Raw genomic sequence first — 18,243 nt, forward strand, 5'->3', positions numbered from 1 at the left:
CTAACCAATCACTGCAGAGTAGAGCAAGTGCATTTCTAGATATCTTATCTCCCAATCTCACTATATACAATGATTTCAATAGAAAAACTATCAAATACATTCACGACAGCATATTTGTTTGTATTCAGAACTGTTACTCCTATTTTTTAAGAGGCAAACTTGGAGATTTTATCTAAAATAAATCCTGGAATCTTTCTTTCTGGTTTCTATTTAGAGATTCCAAATAACTAATGTAGAAAATTTTGACATCAACTTTCTCAATATAAGAGCATATCACTAGCTTTTTTGATATAAAAGCAATACATTTATCTATGTTAAGTGAAATTTCTCTAAATATGTATTCTTCAGGCATTTTGAACATTCACATAATTTTTATATTTCTCTAGCTCTCAGTATCCCCACTCACCTCCCAACACACACACACACACACACACACACACACACACACACATACACACCCCAACTGGCCGGCTTGGAACATCAGTTGATATAAGGAACTATACCATTTAGAACAGACTGGCTGTCCAGCATGTTAAGTCACCAGGTTTTGTTTTTCCTCTCTTTCTCTCTTTCTCTTTCATAACTTTTTAACTTCTCAGCCATTCTGTGTCCTGCAACTACCTCAATCAAAAGGTGGGTCCTTATGTAAAGGAAATAAAATTTAAGGCAATATTCCTTTTTGTAGGTTTTTGCTACTAGCCTCTGGGTGGAGAAGCAGCTTTGGGAAGAAAAAGATCAACATGGTCTTAAAAAAACCCAAAAAAACTGAGGAAAGTTTTGGAGAAAAGCTGAAACTTGATAGAAGCTGGGAGAGCATATAACATTGTACAAAGTGCCTGAATAATGCTCAGTAGTATCTTGTGAATAAGAATATAATTCTTGGTTCAAAGCAGGGCTTTCTATTAAGAGATTTTAATAACATTCAATCCTCCTCGCACTCTTTTACCATGAATAATACAGAAAGCAGGTTTTATCCTGAGTCATTTGAATTTAAACTTAAAAAAAGGACAAACATTTTTAGTTTCAGTATGAATAAAAATAGCGCACTTAGAAAAACTACACTATAACAGCATGTTCATTTCTGAAAAGATTGAGATTTTACTTTAACAGCAAGTAAATTAGTAACTACTTTTTAAAATTTTATATATTCAATATGAAGTTGCATATCCAGATAAAATGAGAGAAATAACAAATATATACTTTGGTAATATTTTTGAGAAAAATAAAGTGTTACTCTGTGTGCAGCTGCCCTTGACAGTACATATTCTATTCTCCAAATGTTACAATTTGCCTCAAAACCATTCCTTTTTTAGGTAACTGTTTTTATAAAAGATCAAGAATAAATTCAGGCATTTAATAAGATCTAATCTTCTAGGAATTAACGAAGTAAATCTGAATTTTAATATTAATGGCAGCATCCTTCCTTTTGTCTATATGTAAATCTCTTTCATCATATCATATGATAGTTTTATCATAACTATCTCCAATTAAATAATGATGATGATAATATAATAATAATGTAACTTTTTTCCTCATAGAATTTGCTTGCTTATGGTTATTTATTTTGACCATAATTCTTAAAACAATGTAACTACAGTGGGTTGTTTAAAAGATATGAAATATGTATAATTAGTATCCTAAATGTATTAAACTTCTTGAGATAAACTAATTGGCAATTTCAAATACTTTACACTAGGAAGTTGAGAATATAAATTAAATAATATTTAAATGTTAAATGTTTACACAAAAATAAACTGTTTAAAACACATTTTTTAATATATTTGTCTAGAAACTTTCTAAATTAGCACACCACATTTAAAATGTAATTAAAATTAATATTTTAGGACAAAAAGGGTCAAGATTAAACTATTTGTCTTCCTTAAAAAGTTTATAATGTCTTTTGTGTTTCTACTTACAAAAAAGAAATCTCAATGAAACCTGGATATTAAAACCTCCCAGGAAACCAACAATAAAAGCTGCTAAGAATTTCACAAGTTTTTTTTTTCCTTAGGTGTTAATTAAATGATCATTTAACACTGAAATGTAAACACAACATTTTCATCTCCTGACAGCACAGCCTATTATAAATCCGGGGTAATAAAAGTCTTGGTGTTAACGCTCTGAACCAAGTTCCCACAACACTCTAAGATGCCTTGTCGTGTCTAAGGTTAAGCATCTAGACACAAAACAAAGCTTGCGCCTACTCGACTTCCAGTCCAATTTTCCCATCGCCCAGTGACCTAGGTAACACTTGGAGCAATAAAGAATAAATTTAATTTCTCCAGCATTTTGTGAGGATTAGGAACAATTGTTGGCTTGCAATGACTTTTTATCCTTGAATTCTTTTTCCTCCAGAGCATTCCTCTAGTCCTAAAAGAGAATTCTGATGGTTTAAGACATAGAACAAACAGAACTTTAAATTAGGCTTTTTTCAATCAATTGGAACTGTTGGAGGGGAAGCAATCAACCTTTCTCTGTGCTGTTCTCAGCTATTCACATACTTCAAGCTTTAATCTTTCACTAGTAGAAGAAACCTATCATGACGGGGCAAAGCTATCTTTTCCCATTCTGTTTCCAGACTTATTTATTTCTCTTTTCTTTAAGTTTTTTTTTAAAACACTTAAATCAAGTTGCCATACTTAGCTGTACACATTCATTTGGGGGACATTTCAAGAGGCACAGATGTTCTCTTAATAACATTTCACACAGCCATGTCGTACCCTCCTCGACCACGGGTGTTGCCACCGACAGGACTTTTCATTTTCACTGCTTCCTTCTGTAGAATTTAGTTTTTTTTAAACTCTTGCCCAAAGTTTCTTATACCACAATTTATCAAATATTCTAAGGTTAACCCTCTATAAAGATTTCAATGATGTCAATTAACTTGGCTCTAGGTAACAGGTAATGAAGGAGACGAATACCCCCATTTATCTGACTGCGAAGCTTCTGTACTTTTGAGATGTACTGGAGATGTGATAAAAGGAAAATAAAACAAAAATAACTTTGGGCTCAAACCTATTTCATTATTAAATATTGTTTAAATGCAAAGTGCTAAACAGTTTGCAATTTGCACTGCATTTTGACACAAAGTTTAGTCTAAAAATGTACTTAAAATCACATATGCAGTTTGTGTAAAGAAGATAGAATGTACTACAGATCAAATCATATTTGTATATTACAAGATCAATGGAGTAATGATCCTATATTGCTTTAAAAATCAAAATTTTAGTCAGTAATAAAAATATTCTGTAGCAATATCCACAAATCTCTGAATAACTTTCAGAATAATTTACCTACAGTTGAAGGTGTTTACTCAGCATTTTCTAATTCATATTTTTCCTTGGTTATGTTATTTAGGAAAACAATCATTAAAACAACAACCTAAACATGTGGACTAACATAAACAGTTGCTGAGTCACAGTCTCCGTTTTTATCCCTAATTCATTTTATACAGGAATTTTAAAACTATACAGATGACCAAGTGAGAGAGAGTAAAAGATTTCATTAAGAACATTCTGGCTTTAATGCACCTTCTTTGGCCAAGTAAGGATAAATAAAATGGTGCGAATGCACATTTTATGTTAATTTGTAGTCGTAAAAAAATTAATGTGGCTATGCTTATGTATGTGGTATTACTGTAAGAATAAATGCAGAAGTGAAGTGAAATAGAACCAGCAGATTTGCTGACTGTGAGCAAGTCGCAAGAATATCCTTGCGACTATTCTTTTCATCTTATTTTTCAATGAGAGGGTGATAATACTACAAATATAATTTGTCAGACTTGAAAGTTGATGATGTTCTTTTGCATACAGAGCCTAAATTACGACTTGAAATTACCCAGGAAGTAAACATTATGATCATTCCCATTTTACAGATAGGGAACTTGACTCCCGGAGACGTCAACTGATTTCCAAACATAGCAGAGCCACTAATATCTAAGTAGGCATTTAAACACCAGTATTTTATGCCACCTTTCTTAGGATACAAGTTAATTGATTGTATTATCTTAAAACATTATGTAATTAAATTAAAATTAGTTGAATAGAACTAAAACCCTATGGACACATTAATTAATATTTATTTAAATATTAGAATTAATATCTATGTAAACTTCAGTCACCAAATTATAATCTTGAGATTGCAGTGGTAACTTTATGACTTACAGTCTAATTTTGAAATATTCCCTGGTGATGTGTATTCAGTGATATCTTTTTGACATGAAACCCATATACTTAAATTCATGTTTCAGAAAACACAATCATTCTCGATGAAGCCCCTAGGCTTTAATTTACATATTACAGATTAGATGTTGGCAATGGCTGAGGCCCACAAATACCACATGTGATGTGGGGGTCACATATTATGCCAGTTTTTCTCCCCAGCATCTATCCCAGTATTCTCCAAATCCAAGCTGGCATACCATGAGTACTTGCTGGTGAAGACAGAAACATTGCCACTTGGGAAAGCACCCATTTAAACAAGTACACTTGAGTGAGAAAGACCTTGTACTTGACTGCTGTGCCAGGAGCTATACTGTGGATTTCACTCAGAGAGTCTACTCTGTGGGATGGCAACAGCAGAAATCTGCCTACTTCCTACTTTCTCCAGCAATGTCTTCTACCTAGAGATCCCTTTGAAGTAACAACTATCAACACAAGGCCTACCAAAAATCTTAAATACGATCTTAATCTTCTTTGGTTGTATAACTTCTAAATTACAGGATTATGCATTGATTGAAAAAGAAAATCAAAAGGAGGTCCTGTTCATTGCCCTTTTTTTTCATGGCAAGTGGTAATGGCTACTCTGAAATATGTTCAGATACCCACATATCAAGTCTTTTATCTATCTACTTAAAAACAAACCTTTAGTTATGTAACAGCGATCTCTTTAAATTAAATACTCCATGTATATCTCTATTTTTTAAGTGGTAAGAACAGAGTCCCTTGGGCCCAATAATAATACATAATTAATAAGTTATTTAATAAATAACAAAGGACTTGGTGTTTTAATCACTGAGAGTTAACACTTTTCTAAGTTTTCTCTCTCTTACTCATTCTCTATTTTCAAAGATAAAGAGTCAATCTGTTCCCCTTTAGCAAAATATCAGTATTAACAATACAAACAGTGCATCATTGCACCAATGGTAACACACACAGAACCTTCTGAAGAACTTTCATCCTATGCACAGGAAGCTCTTCGGCAGCCAGTCTCAGAAATAGAGATCAGCGGTAGCTATCATGGCAGCTCACTAAATGAGTAATGATGTCGATCCGGCTGGACAACGGTAACCGTAGCAACTGTAACCTGCAATTCCTGCACAACCACCGTCGGATTTATTGTGGCAGGGGCCAAACAGGCCAAGAATAAAATGAAGCAGGAGACTATGGCACCTGACACCTCCAGGAGCCCACACTTTAATCAGAGCTGGCAGAAATTAATTCAAGAGGAATTTTGACACAGGCTCCACTGTCGTATTCTGCTTTTATCCTTGAATACAAGAATCCTATGAGACTAAACTGACATGAGGGAACTGAGGGGTTAGTATTATAAAAGTACAATATTATATTAAGTTAAGGTATATTTAGTTTACATGACAAATGGATCATTTTGATTTTGTCTATCAAAACCCTTCGATGTTTAGAAAACCTAAGGAGACTAAACATTTAATTAGCCAAGTTATCTCTTAAATTTAATTTGTTCTCCATTATTCATAATGCCTTCCCAGTGTTACTATTTGTTCATTCAAGTTACAAACCCTGAACCCGAGAGAGATTTAATTCAATACATCAAACACTTACTGAGAGCTTTCTAAAGGTCAAGCCTTATAACTAGACCCTGGGAATTTTTTTAAAAATGTTTTTGCAATACATTTATACTAGAATTTATATGCATAATCACAGAAAAAGAAAACTAGGATGATAATAATTGACAAGAAGACTAGTGGTTGTATCTGGGTGGGAGATAATGAATAATATCTACTTCCTCTTTTCTGTTTTTCTGAATTGTCTAAACCTTTCTAATATGAGCATGTGTTAATTTTATAACTATTAACAAACCAAAACAAAAACTAAGGCTCCTTCTATGGGAGTAGGCAAAAGGGAAATAAAGACAGCTGAAATGCATATTTGTTATGCTACACAAATTAATTTTTACCTTAATAAAACAAAAAATTAAATTTTCTCCTAAAAAAGTCCCAATTATTATTATCAAAAACAATTTTGAGAATCTGAGATCCTATCTGACAATTGTGACCTGACCAATCACACTAAGCAGTCAAAATCTACTAGTCTCAGGTAACTAGTCACTAGGCCACATAAAAAGAGCACTTAGCTTTAAAAATACTATATAGGGGCCGGCCCCGTGGCCGAGAGGTTAAATTCACGCACTATGCTTCGGTGGCCCAGGGGTTTCCCAGTTCGAATCCTGGGCACGGACATGGCACTGCTCATCAGGCCACGCTGAGGTGGCGTCCACATGCCACAAGTTAAAGGACCCACAACTAAAATACACAACTATGTACAGGGGGATTTGGGGAGAAAAAGCAAAAGGAAAATAAAAATTAAAAAAAAAAAGATTGGCAACAGTTGTTAGCTCAGGTGCCAATCTTTAAGAAAAAAAAAACACTATTTATAATGTTAGATAATTGAGTGGCAGCAAAGCTCACTGGGGAATAATAAATGCTGCTTGCTTGTGAACCTAAATAAGAAGTTTTTATTCAAAGAAGTAAAGAAAATGAATCACTGGGACCTATATATTTATTTTTGATTGTTAGTTTTGATTTGTTTTAGAAGATACAAGTGAAAAATGAGTTTCTGCAGCAGGCTTTGGATACTTAAGCTTATGTTAGAAGTCTGGGTAAATACAGTAATACTCAAAGAAATAAACTGAAAACCACAAAACAAATATTTATAACCAAACGCCCAACCGCAGTACTACCAATGAAATTCATCTCTAATGAGCCTGGATTAGTAGTTGCAAACTCAAGTCGAAAAGTGTGAATCATTCACTGATAAGTCATCTTTAAGGTTACATTTATCAGGAAGATCTGTATATGCTACCCACAAAGATAACTGCTATGCATAAATTTCAATCAACCATAATTGACCATTTCAAAAGTCACTGAAATCTCCGTCAGTTAACCAGCTCCAGACTGCTCTGAAAATAATTTTCTTCCACTCTTAAACTGATAATAAAAATGCAATCTTGGTTTTGGAGGAGGAGCAAAGGAGAGGATGAAGTATCCACATAAGTTAAGAAAATTATGTACCGTCTCTTTTAACCCTCAACCTATGCCCCTTTCCTTTTCTTTCCTTTCCTTCTACTTACACTTTCCATCTGTCAACAAGTGCTTGTAATTTTATTACACTGTCCTGTAGTTTACGCAGAGTTGGTATTATTTTACAGAGTTCTGTTAATGGACTGGATAAATGGTAATGCTATTTAAACTAGTCTCCTGCTCCAACAAACACAGCTGCAACTGTACTACTATTTCTGAGCAAACATCTTGACCTGAACATGTAGTGCTCTCTCAACCCATCCAAAGAGAAATTGGAGCAGACAGCAAAGGAAAAGCATATTTGGCCGCCAGCAGCAACCAACCGTGTCGAATCATAATTCATATACAGTGTACCCTCTTTTTCTTTATATTACATTTAGAGTCCAAAAAAAAAGCATGTGTGCTTCTTCACCTGGCATCAAATTTTCAGCCAAGAGTCAAATGGTGATTATTCATTACAAAAGTGCAAAGAAAATCTGCATAACGTCTAGTACATCAGACTAGCTTTAATCCAAGCCAACAGTGATAAAAATCAAACATCAGTGTATGAAATATATGCCAAACTAGTAAACTTTTTCATTGGTTATGCATCAGGAAAAAATAGTATTAAAAAAGGGTAAAAGATGCAATAAGCCAGGAAAAGAAATAGAGATACTAATTAGCATTATGCAACAATTTATAAAGAGAAAAGAAATTCTAAATTTGTTTCTTTCGTGAATTCTAGATGTGTATGGCTGTGCTACATTATACAGTAGGGCAACCATGGATCACTTAGTGTATAAGCGACAACCAGTCAAATTCTTTCCCTATCCCAATATATTTTCCTTGTTATTTGTCAAAAATCCTGCATCTTTTGTTCTGTCTCTTGTCCTTTTTGCAAAAGATTCATTTTTAAATGCACATTTTAAGAGACATTTTTGTATGCAGATTTGTGCACATTTTTCCATCTGCCAGAACATTTGTTTCGGGTGAGCTACTAGGCACCTGTATCATATGAAAAAAAATTGAACTTGCAACCTTCCTCTTGGAAATTACACTAGCCAGGCAATCAGCTTCACAAGCTTTTGTTCCTTTAAAGACTGTTAATGGTGGTTGTAATTTAATTAGTGATCACCATCATAAAAAAGTGCTCACATGTAGCTTCTAACTTATGCTCTCAAGAGAAAGCTCAGTGCTAACAATCCACTAACTCTAATTCAGGTGAGACAACAGTGTCTCAACTCAAAAGAAGCTTCTTGATGTGAGGATGCAGAAAAACATTACACCTCTATGTTTCTCTGTGACCCAGTGCCTACATCAGATGTCAAATACCAGTCAGTATTAAACATTAGACCATCAATCTCTAACTTCAGCAACATCGAAGCATTCAAGTCCCTCCTCCAATTAGTCCTGCCAAACAAACAAAATTTTCTCTTATATCACTGCCCAGGGGAAATTCTTTGAGCCAAAAAAGCAAATTATAACTCTGAACATATTTTCCAGCTGTCCATTTTCCTTTTATTTTTTTGCTGCTGAGGAAGATTCACCCTGAGCTGACATCTGTGCCAGTCTTCCTCTATTTCGTATGTGGGTAGCCACCACAGCATGGCTGATGAGTGGGGTAGGTCCACACCCAGGATCTGAACCTGCAAACCCGGGGCGCCAAAGTGGAACATGCAGAACTTAACCACTACACCACAGGGCTGGCTCCCCATTTTCCCATTTTTTAACATTCTTTTAATTTATTAGAAAATGTGGCCTTACAGTTTTATGGGTTCTGTTTCTTTAATTCACTTCTTAAAGATTTCAAGTCTTCTTTCATATGGCAGCTTCATAAAGTTATAAAATCATAACAAAACATAAGAGAAAAATCCCTTGGCCACTATGTGATAGTGTCAAAAAGGGCCAAACGTTGAACAGAATATAATTCACAGAGAGGGGTTTCTGCTCTAGATTACACTGTCTTAAGTTTCCTAAGAAAGCTAATTCAAGTACTTCTAGACTAAAAATCAAACATTCTTGTTTCTCAGAGATAGTGCTGAAGTTACTTCCTACATTTTCCCCTATTCAGTTTAATAACTTTAACTCTAGATGACAGTCATTCCATTTAAATTATATTTTCACAGCTACACAGAAAATGGACAATTTCCCCGACTGGAGTGGACTGCTTTTATATGCACACTATTAGCAAAGTAGTAGTTTCATAGACCTTATTGTATAGTAGCCCTGAAGTCAATTCTTCAAAATCCCCTCAATCACCAAAAATTAAAGCAGATGGAGAATACTATTAAAACCATCCCTGTGGCCCTTCTTGGAAACTAAGCACAAATATTTAAATATGTTTCAATTTATATACATACATCTAATCTTTATAACAGCCTATATGCTATTTCCCTGGTAAAAATAGTCCCTAGAGAATTCTTGTTAAAAACGCAGTCCCTGGGCTTCCTCATTTGATTTTTTTTTTTTTTTCTAATTTACTTCAGTTGAGCCAATTAACCAGCAGGGAACACAAGAAAGAGAAAAAGTACTGCTCAGCGACTTTAGCTATCCTAGAGGAACAGTATCAGGAAAGGTAGACTCTAGAGAGAAGAGCTGGTGTGTTAACTGGCTACACCTCTGCCTACTGGGAAAGTTCTCTCAATAGCCAGTTAAGGGACCTAACAGAGATCCAGGCTACAATTGGGGGAGGGCTGTAGGAGGCTAGCCTTCCTACTTCTGGAATTGATAACAGTACTGAACTGGTAGGCTACAAAGCTTTGGCTATAAAGTCAAGTTCGAAAAAGCAGTCTGTTCACTTTCCCTACAAACTTGAACATATGGGACTTCTCCGTCATCCAGGTGGGGGCCGTGCTGAACAATTTATTCTATATATCCCAACAGCTTTTTCACAACATCCATGAACATCAATAATCATTGCTATTTATTTTCCTAACATTTTGTAGCTTATCTCCCATCTGCACAAAACCAGCCACATGGCTGAAAATCTAATTTTAAAAGCTTTCAAAAAATGTGTTTTCACTATTACCCATTAGGTCAGTGAACAAGCATTCCAGGGAGGACAAACCAATTCTGCCTAAAATTCACATTATGCTCCTTCCAAAGAAGCACTTCCGCTAACAGCCTATGACGTATTTGATATGAAACCCTTATAGTCACTCATATTGCAGAGTTTGGAATTCTGGCCTTGAAAGAAACATTTAAGAGAAAATTTACAGCCCTCTTTAAATGCCTTATAATAATATTTCCAGACTAATAAACACTACTCAAGTACAGAGACAATATCAAAAAAGCTGATGTTAAGAACCTCAACTTTACAAGAAAACACTGCCAACTTCCTCTAAGGAGGAAGTACAGTGGCAATTTTTCCCATCATAACTTAATAAAAGCCTCCATAAAGAAGTAAGGTAAATCTCCTGATCATCACATGACCGAAAAAGGATAATATTACAATAACACATACATAAACCACTAAATGCCAACCAAATAAAGCAACTGGAGCCACTGGAAAACCAATCACACATTTCCATAAGAAAAAAACAGGAAAGAAAGGCAAACTTTTAATCCATTAATCTATTGGTGAAGAGATTCCAAAAAAGCACAAGGAAACAGATCCAAAATACATTTAATAAAACACAAGGTACTACCCAAAGCAACAATAGCTATTTCTGTCTACTTACAGCCTGTATAGCTTCGAAGTCCCAAGAAACAGCAACTCAGGAAACAGCTGAAGGTGATTTCTGTTTAAACGCCTTTTGAGAAAAACAAAAACAAAGCGTACGTTACATAGAAAATACCCAACAATGACACTGTGATTTGGTACTGTCATGCCTCATCCTGTATTTCAGGAAAGAAAGAAATGACATTCAAGAGAATTCAAGCATTGCGAATCAAAAGTTGGTTACACCTTTTGTTACATGACTCTTTAAAGCAATTTTCCATTATGCTTACTCAGATGACGATTACTGAGGCCTAACCTCTAAATTCACATCCCGTGCACCATCAGTCAATGAAAAAGGGTTTCTTGACTCAGGCTCTGGTGTCTAGGTTAGCATACAGCAGAAATACCACAGTAAACAGTACCCTAAAATAATTCCTACACTGTCCCAAATGACCTAAATTTTCAGCCAAGGCACTGTGGGGAGATGGAACTTTCAATTTTGTTAGCTTTCCATTTAGTTTCAGAAAAAAATGTGTGAGAAAGTGTCAGCGTGATTTGTCCCTATAGGCAACATCAGAAGAAAACCAACAAAGTTCAAACTATAACCCACAGTGCTCGACCCTTAACTGAATTTAAGTTATAACTAACAGCAGTGGCAAAAATGTTTAAATCATGTTTTTTAAATGTTTAACTGATATTGGAATGTTTTAAATTTTTTATAAAAGAATTTGATTTCAACTCTAATACAATTTAAGCCCCAATGCTATGTAACTAAGTTCTTTTGAACTGTGCACACTTGCCAGAACTGAGGTACTAATATCCTGATCCTGTTCATTTTAAGTATATAATTTAACATTTCAGTAAAAATAAATGTCTATCTCTCTGCTTTTCCCAAATTTAAAGAAAATGATGACAAGCTGATGCAACAAGGCAGGCTTAAATGATTTCCAAGTGCTATAGCTTTAGAGGAGAGTAAGGAGGCCCAGAAAGTAATGGCACACTGAAGAAATGGGAAATATTTCTTAAATCTTAAGGAGAAATGTTAAGGGGACAGGAAAAGAGGGCATAGCACTCTTGACCTATTTAAATGGTCATCAGGTAGAAGGAGAGTTACACTTATTTAGTCTCTAGAGGTTAGAAATGGCACTAATGATTATAACTCTTTTTTTTAGAGGCTTCTTTTTTTTTTTTTGGAGGAAGATTAGCCCTGAGCTAACATCTGCTGCCAATCCTCCTCCTTTTGCTGAAGAAGACTGGCCCTGAGCTAACATCCATGCCCATCTTCCTCTACTTTGTATGTGGGACGCCTACTACAGCATGGCTTTTGCCATGTCCGTACCCGGGATCTTAACCAGTGAACAACGGGCTGCCGAGAAGCGGAATGTGTAAATTTAACCACTGCGTCACCAGGCCAGTCCCTGATTATAACTCTTAAGAAAGTAGATCATAAGGAAGACCTTTCTAAGAATTTGAGATATGAAGAAATGGAATGATCTTCCTTGAGAAAGTCTCTACCTCACATCCCACATATACCCAAGCAGAGGTATGTTTTGTTTTGTTTTGTTTTCCTGCATAGGATGTAATAAAAAGAAATCCTGCAAAAGCTGAAAAATTGGAGCAGGTGAATTTCAGAATTTCTTCCAACTCTAAAATGCTACAAGGCAATGATGGTAACTATAACTTTTGTTACCTAACATATTATGAAGAAGTTGGTCACCACAGCAGCATTCTCAGCACTTAATAAAATGGATACTCATAAAAAAGTCTGCCAACACAATTAGGGGAAAATAGTAAAATTAGTGGCGAATGGGTGGACTTCCCACTTACACTAATTTTTATGAATAAAGCACATAACAAGGTTAAATTTAAAGTGAAACCAAAATCTTTCATTTATTTATTTTTTCTCTCTTGGGCATGATTCTGAGGAAGGAGTACTTTCAGAGTTGTTAGTATACAGTTTTGATAAATATAACTTAATTATGACCTTGTTATATGTGTCTCTCAAAAAGCAGATTACAAATATTCACAATAGTGGTAATGAGAAACACTTTCTAGGGAAACAACCACTCTTGGAAAGACCCCCATTGTCCAAATTGCCAATCCTGATTTCTTAAATGGCAGAGACAGGCTTTCATAGTCTGATCCAAACCACCGGACTCACAAGTATCACCCCTGAGTCTCCAGCCACAGCAAGCACGCTGGTTCAGCCCCCAGCTCCTGCAGAGGCAGCTCTCTGTGTACAGGGCTCTCCTTGTCTCCAAATGGTACTTTCTCACATCCTCCATGGAACTTGCATTCATTCTTCAGAACAATCTCCCAATTTCCCTGCATCGAGTTAGCTCCTCCCTTGGCTGTGTCCCCATATCCCCATGGCACTTGATAAATAAGAGTGCCTCACAGTGTATTATATTTATTCACGTACTGATCTGTTTCCCACTAGGCTGTAAGCTCTTCAAGTGTAAAGATCAGGTCTTTGTATTCCCTCCCTCTTCCCTGGCACTTAGTAGGTTCTTAGCAAATGTTGAATGAGAACAGACTGTTCTCTTTGCATTTTGATATAGCTCAGCAAAACCCTAGCATATGCATTTTATATTTAGAGAACCTTCTTCTGTCATGTTCTCTGAGATAACTGCCTTAGGTTTCTTCCTTCCTTCCTTTCTTTCTTTCTTTCTTTGTGGGGAAGATTGGCCCTAGCTAATATCTGTTGCCAATCTTCCTCTTTTTACTAGAGAAAGATTGTCCCTGAGCTAACATCTGTGCCAATCTTCTTCTATTTTGTATGTGGGACACTATCACAGCATGGCTTGATGAGCAATGCCAGGGATCCAACCCACGAACCCAGGTCCACCAAATCAGAGCGTGTAAATTTAACCACTACATCACCGGGCTGGCCCCTGCCTTAGTTTTTATGCCACTCTCCAGCTATACAAAGTCCTGCCACCAAACCTGCTTTCAGGAGCCCTATACAGCAATTACCTCCTTTCCTTCCCATCAAACTCCTTCCTCTCTGCCATTCTCAACATCTTCTGGAATTTGGAAGGAACTCACTATGTTGAAACTAATTCAGATATCTAAGTGACTGAGAGCTGCTACTAGATTTCTTGTTAATGGGTCTAATCAATAGAACCCCATATTGTGAGAAAGCAGATGTTTCAGATTGGGTGCAAGAAGTGTCTTTTTATCAATTATTATTTTCATATTCCTAGTAGTTCTTAATTCACTCCAAGAATAATAGCTAACATATATTAAGCTTACTACGTGATGGTCACTGTTCTGGGAGATTTACATCAATTATCACATGCATTCTTCAGAACAACCTCGTGAGTAGGTATCATTGTTACTGCTGTTTTGGAGGGAGACACACAGCTCATAGAAAGTACAGCTAGAACCTGAATTCAGGTGGGGTGACTCCAGAACATACACTCTGAATCATTCTGCTCAAAAAGGAATCTAAACGTTCCTAAACACTTCACGATAATGTAATGCTGACATTTTTCTTTTTACCAATCTTTCCTTGGGAAAAACATAGTTTTATATGGCCTATTTCATAAGCATCTATGATTGAACTACCTGAAAATAAACCACCAAATTTTACAAAAACTAGCTCTATGTTCAGCTTACTGTTTTAAAGATCTATTTAAAATACTTGAAATTGAAGGAAAAATGAAAATAAATATAAAATATTTTTCTCTGAATTGAAATGGCTTGTCATTATTTCATGAAAAATATTATGAACGATCCTAATATGTCTAAACCAACCATGCATATAAGACAAGGCAGTACCATACAAAAAAAGGGCAGATAATAGGTGATACGGTAACATGCATAGAAAAAAAGCATAACTTAAAAAGAGTATAAATACACTTTTGATTTCCGTTTTTCTATTCTTTCTTCCATCAGTACTAAGAATAAATAGAAATATAAAACATTAAAATAAAAAGTGAAACTCTTCCAAAATATTCCTTGAAGGAAAAAATGTAAAAGCTGAGGTTCTTGTACAGTGACCAGAAATCAAATCTTTAAAGTAAAGAGGATTTTTTTTAAATCCAGAATTACTTTAAAGACTATTAAGGTGCATAACAATTTCTAAATAGAGGTGGGAAAAAAGTAACCTAGCTTCTTCTAATGCCACAGAATACTTCTTAGTGGCTTGACGCTGATAATATCATAATAGCTCTAATGGAAATGAGTATTCAAAAGTCAAAATCTGAAGGTCCCAGAACAGGAAAACAGCATGTCATGAATTAAGGGTATCTCAGAGGAGGATTTATGGGGGCCAGCATAAATGAGCTCCATTAAGCAGACCAGGTGGGTCAATTACCTATTGTTCCCAGCAAGTACACTCAATTGCATCAAAAGAGAGAGAACAGAGATTTAGTGAGATCAGCTCTTGTGTCATCACCAGCTACATGGAATCTGCCCACAAGATCTCAGGCTGATTGAGAATTCTCTGGGTGGTAATTCATGTTTTCAGAAAGGTGTGTTATGTGTGTCTCTGAAACACTTAGGGCAAAGATGAAAGAGATCCCAGTAACTGTTTCCTTTGGGCTACAGGCTATCTTTGTGCATGACCTTCAGTGGGGTGAATGATCTTTCTGTATCTCACAAAACATCACTGGCCTCTGAAGTGCTGATTCTTAACAACCTCAATTTGAAGGGCAGCCTGAGCATTCTTGACAAGCATTGTTTCAAATTATTATCTCCTAGCTGTTCTTGTGATTCATCCATTGATAAAGGTTATAATCTCTTATGTTTTTCAACTTTCCCCTCAATTTAATGAATATTTGCAACCTTCACCCCAATCCAAGATGTTAAATGAAAACAATTTTACCAAAGCCAGTGAAAAATTTGTGCCTCCTATTTACCTGTCATTATAAATGTAAGGTATTTTAGCAGTGTGCCTGGTCTGTACTAAGTATTCAATAAATGCTGTCTTAACGAGTCTATCATTCACAATCTCCTATTTCTCATACATAAATGCCCTTTTCTTGGGTCAATTTCCACTTGTTTTTTTTAAAAAATGGTTTTATTCTAACATTTTTAAAGCAAAGATTTTAACATTTATGTAGTTTTAGATGAATGAAATAAAGTTTATATTTTCAGCAGTGATATCAATAATTTCATCCTTTATATTCCATGCTGGAGAGATAAAAACCTATTAGGAAAAATGTTGTTTCTTCCTCACTCCCCTTACTTCTTGGTATTTCTCTATATATTCAGAGCAATTATAAAAAAATACTCTGAAACAAAACTTGAAGGAGGCTTCGTACGTTCTTCACATCTCTTCTATTAATCATATGCTATTATAAGGAGAAAATCAGAATTAAATTGATCATAAATATGAATGTATAAATGTCAAATTTATTATTTACACATTTTATTAGATCAATAAAATAATTCCTAAACTGAGCTTTTGAAAAATAAGAGATGCTGAAATGCATAATAATAAAGTGCTAACTATGTGCCAAACATTGTGTGAAACTGTACATTATCTTACTTAAATCACGTACTGCCACTATTTGATATAATAATTAGCTCTGTTCTAAACATGAAGAAACTGAAGTTTTTAAGGACAAAGCAACTTGACCAAGATCTTACAGTGTAATTGAAATCAAGTGCCTTCTGATGTCACTCTTATCTACTGTTTCTGATTTTAAAAGGGAGGATAGGAGTTTGTATCTGTTTAGAAAACATAATCAACAGTACAACCAATGAGTATTTGCCACGTTCCACAGGAGACAAGGCAACAGCATATAAAATTACAAAGTGCCTAAGAGAGGGGAATCTAGGTTATCTGCACCCTGTGCTCCCTACCAGAACCTGGAAGTGCAGCACATAGCAGGAGCACCAGAACCTTCCACCTGCAGCCAGAGTAGATGGATGCTACACAAAAAGGACAATCAAATAATCTTTTGTTAAATGTTACCTTAAAGCAATATTCCAATGTATTAACGCCAAATCAGCCCTGCTTTTACCAAACTTTCATTCTGAAAGCGTTTTCACCGATATTCCTTCCAGTCCAGCAGATATAAATTGCTTTGAAGAAAGATAAGATAGATAGATAGATAGATAGATAAATGTCCAAGCAGAAAAGTCTTTCATTTCACGTAAAGTTGTGAAATTCAGTCTAGAAGGCATAATTCAAGCAGAAAGGTAACCAACAGGAATGAAAGACAGGATTCAATGTAAAATATTTGACATTCGCAGCTTCCACAAATACATTGTAACAGTGCAAACTAAACTACTCATTTCAAGGGGAGGTATAAAGGACACAGCATCCAGCAAACACTGTCACAAAGGATGAGCCCAAAACAGATGTGGGAAAAATAAACAGCCTTGCTGCTTCAGAATTTATAAAACGATCCACAAAGAGCAAACACGCCTTCTCACCACTGTTCAACTTCGAGGCCCATAAAAAACGGTGCATGAGAAACCCTCTCTGATGGATTCACTGTTCTGCTAAACTTCTAAGAGTGCACATGCATGAAAGCCTTACATGACCACAGTCAGTAAATGTAATTTAAAATAGTTCAATATCACTTATAAGCAGATGGGAACAATTGAAATTCAATGGATATCACAGATTAAGTGATATATACTTGGTCATCTACAGCATTTTTATCTCACGCAATCTACATACTTGGCTTCTGTTACTAAGTTTGATATGTTCTTTAAAGAGCCTTTCCCAAGAAAACAACTAGTGATCTTAAACTTGGGTGTAAAGATGCCAGAGAACAATTCTTCTGAGCTTGCATTCTTTTCCAAGGAGATTAGCACTGTTAGTTTGTTCTTACTTTACGAAAAGGAATGTTATGTGTTGCCTATAAACTTGTAGGATTAGTCAGAAGAGGGATTCGCCACATCCTTGACGAACAGGGGATAAGTGGTACTTTCCTTCAGACCTGTTCCACAACATATTCTCTACTTGAACTCATGGGTAGCGACCTACAACACAAATCCTCAAGCACTATAGTACCTCAGCCTCACACTGGCTGTCACATGCTTACGAATGGTGTGTGCATGCAGGAAAATGAAGTCAGCACTATCTTACAAAACAATTAATGCGCCTTCTAGATGTCTTTTCATGAGAGTGAGGTACTTAGTCAAATTTAGGCTCCACTGTAAAGGGATTTAGACTTTTCTAAATTAAAATGAGTATTTTCTTTACAGCAACTTGGTAGAAACTTTAAGAGAGCTAAGTGAACAGGTTTATTTTCCAGGCTTCATCATAATAATATTTCAGGACTCATTTTTCAAGCAAAAGTGAATATCAAATGACAAAGTTAGTATGAAAAATTAATTTCAAATGCAAAGATACTAAAACTTA

At 35.4% G+C, this 18,243-nt stretch overlaps 1 protein-coding gene across 4 annotated transcripts in view; it reads right to left on the reverse strand.

Moving 5' to 3' along the window:
- The window catches only part of SLIT2 (slit guidance ligand 2), a 358,529-nt gene that overhangs the window by 331,859 nt on the left and 8,427 nt on the right, over positions 1 to 18,243 (reverse strand). For all 4 annotated transcript variants that reach the window (XM_070613088.1, XM_070613086.1, XM_070613087.1 and 1 more), the window contains exon 4: positions 10,936 to 11,007. In XM_070613088.1, the coding sequence (XP_070469189.1) occupies positions 10,936 to 11,007 (72 nt within the window). The remainder of the gene's footprint in view (positions 1 to 10,935; positions 11,008 to 18,243) is intronic.

Source organism: Equus przewalskii, chromosome 3 (genome assembly GCF_037783145.1).
Source record: "Equus przewalskii isolate Varuska chromosome 3, EquPr2, whole genome shotgun sequence".
Lineage (NCBI taxonomy): Eukaryota > Metazoa > Chordata > Mammalia > Perissodactyla > Equidae > Equus > Equus przewalskii.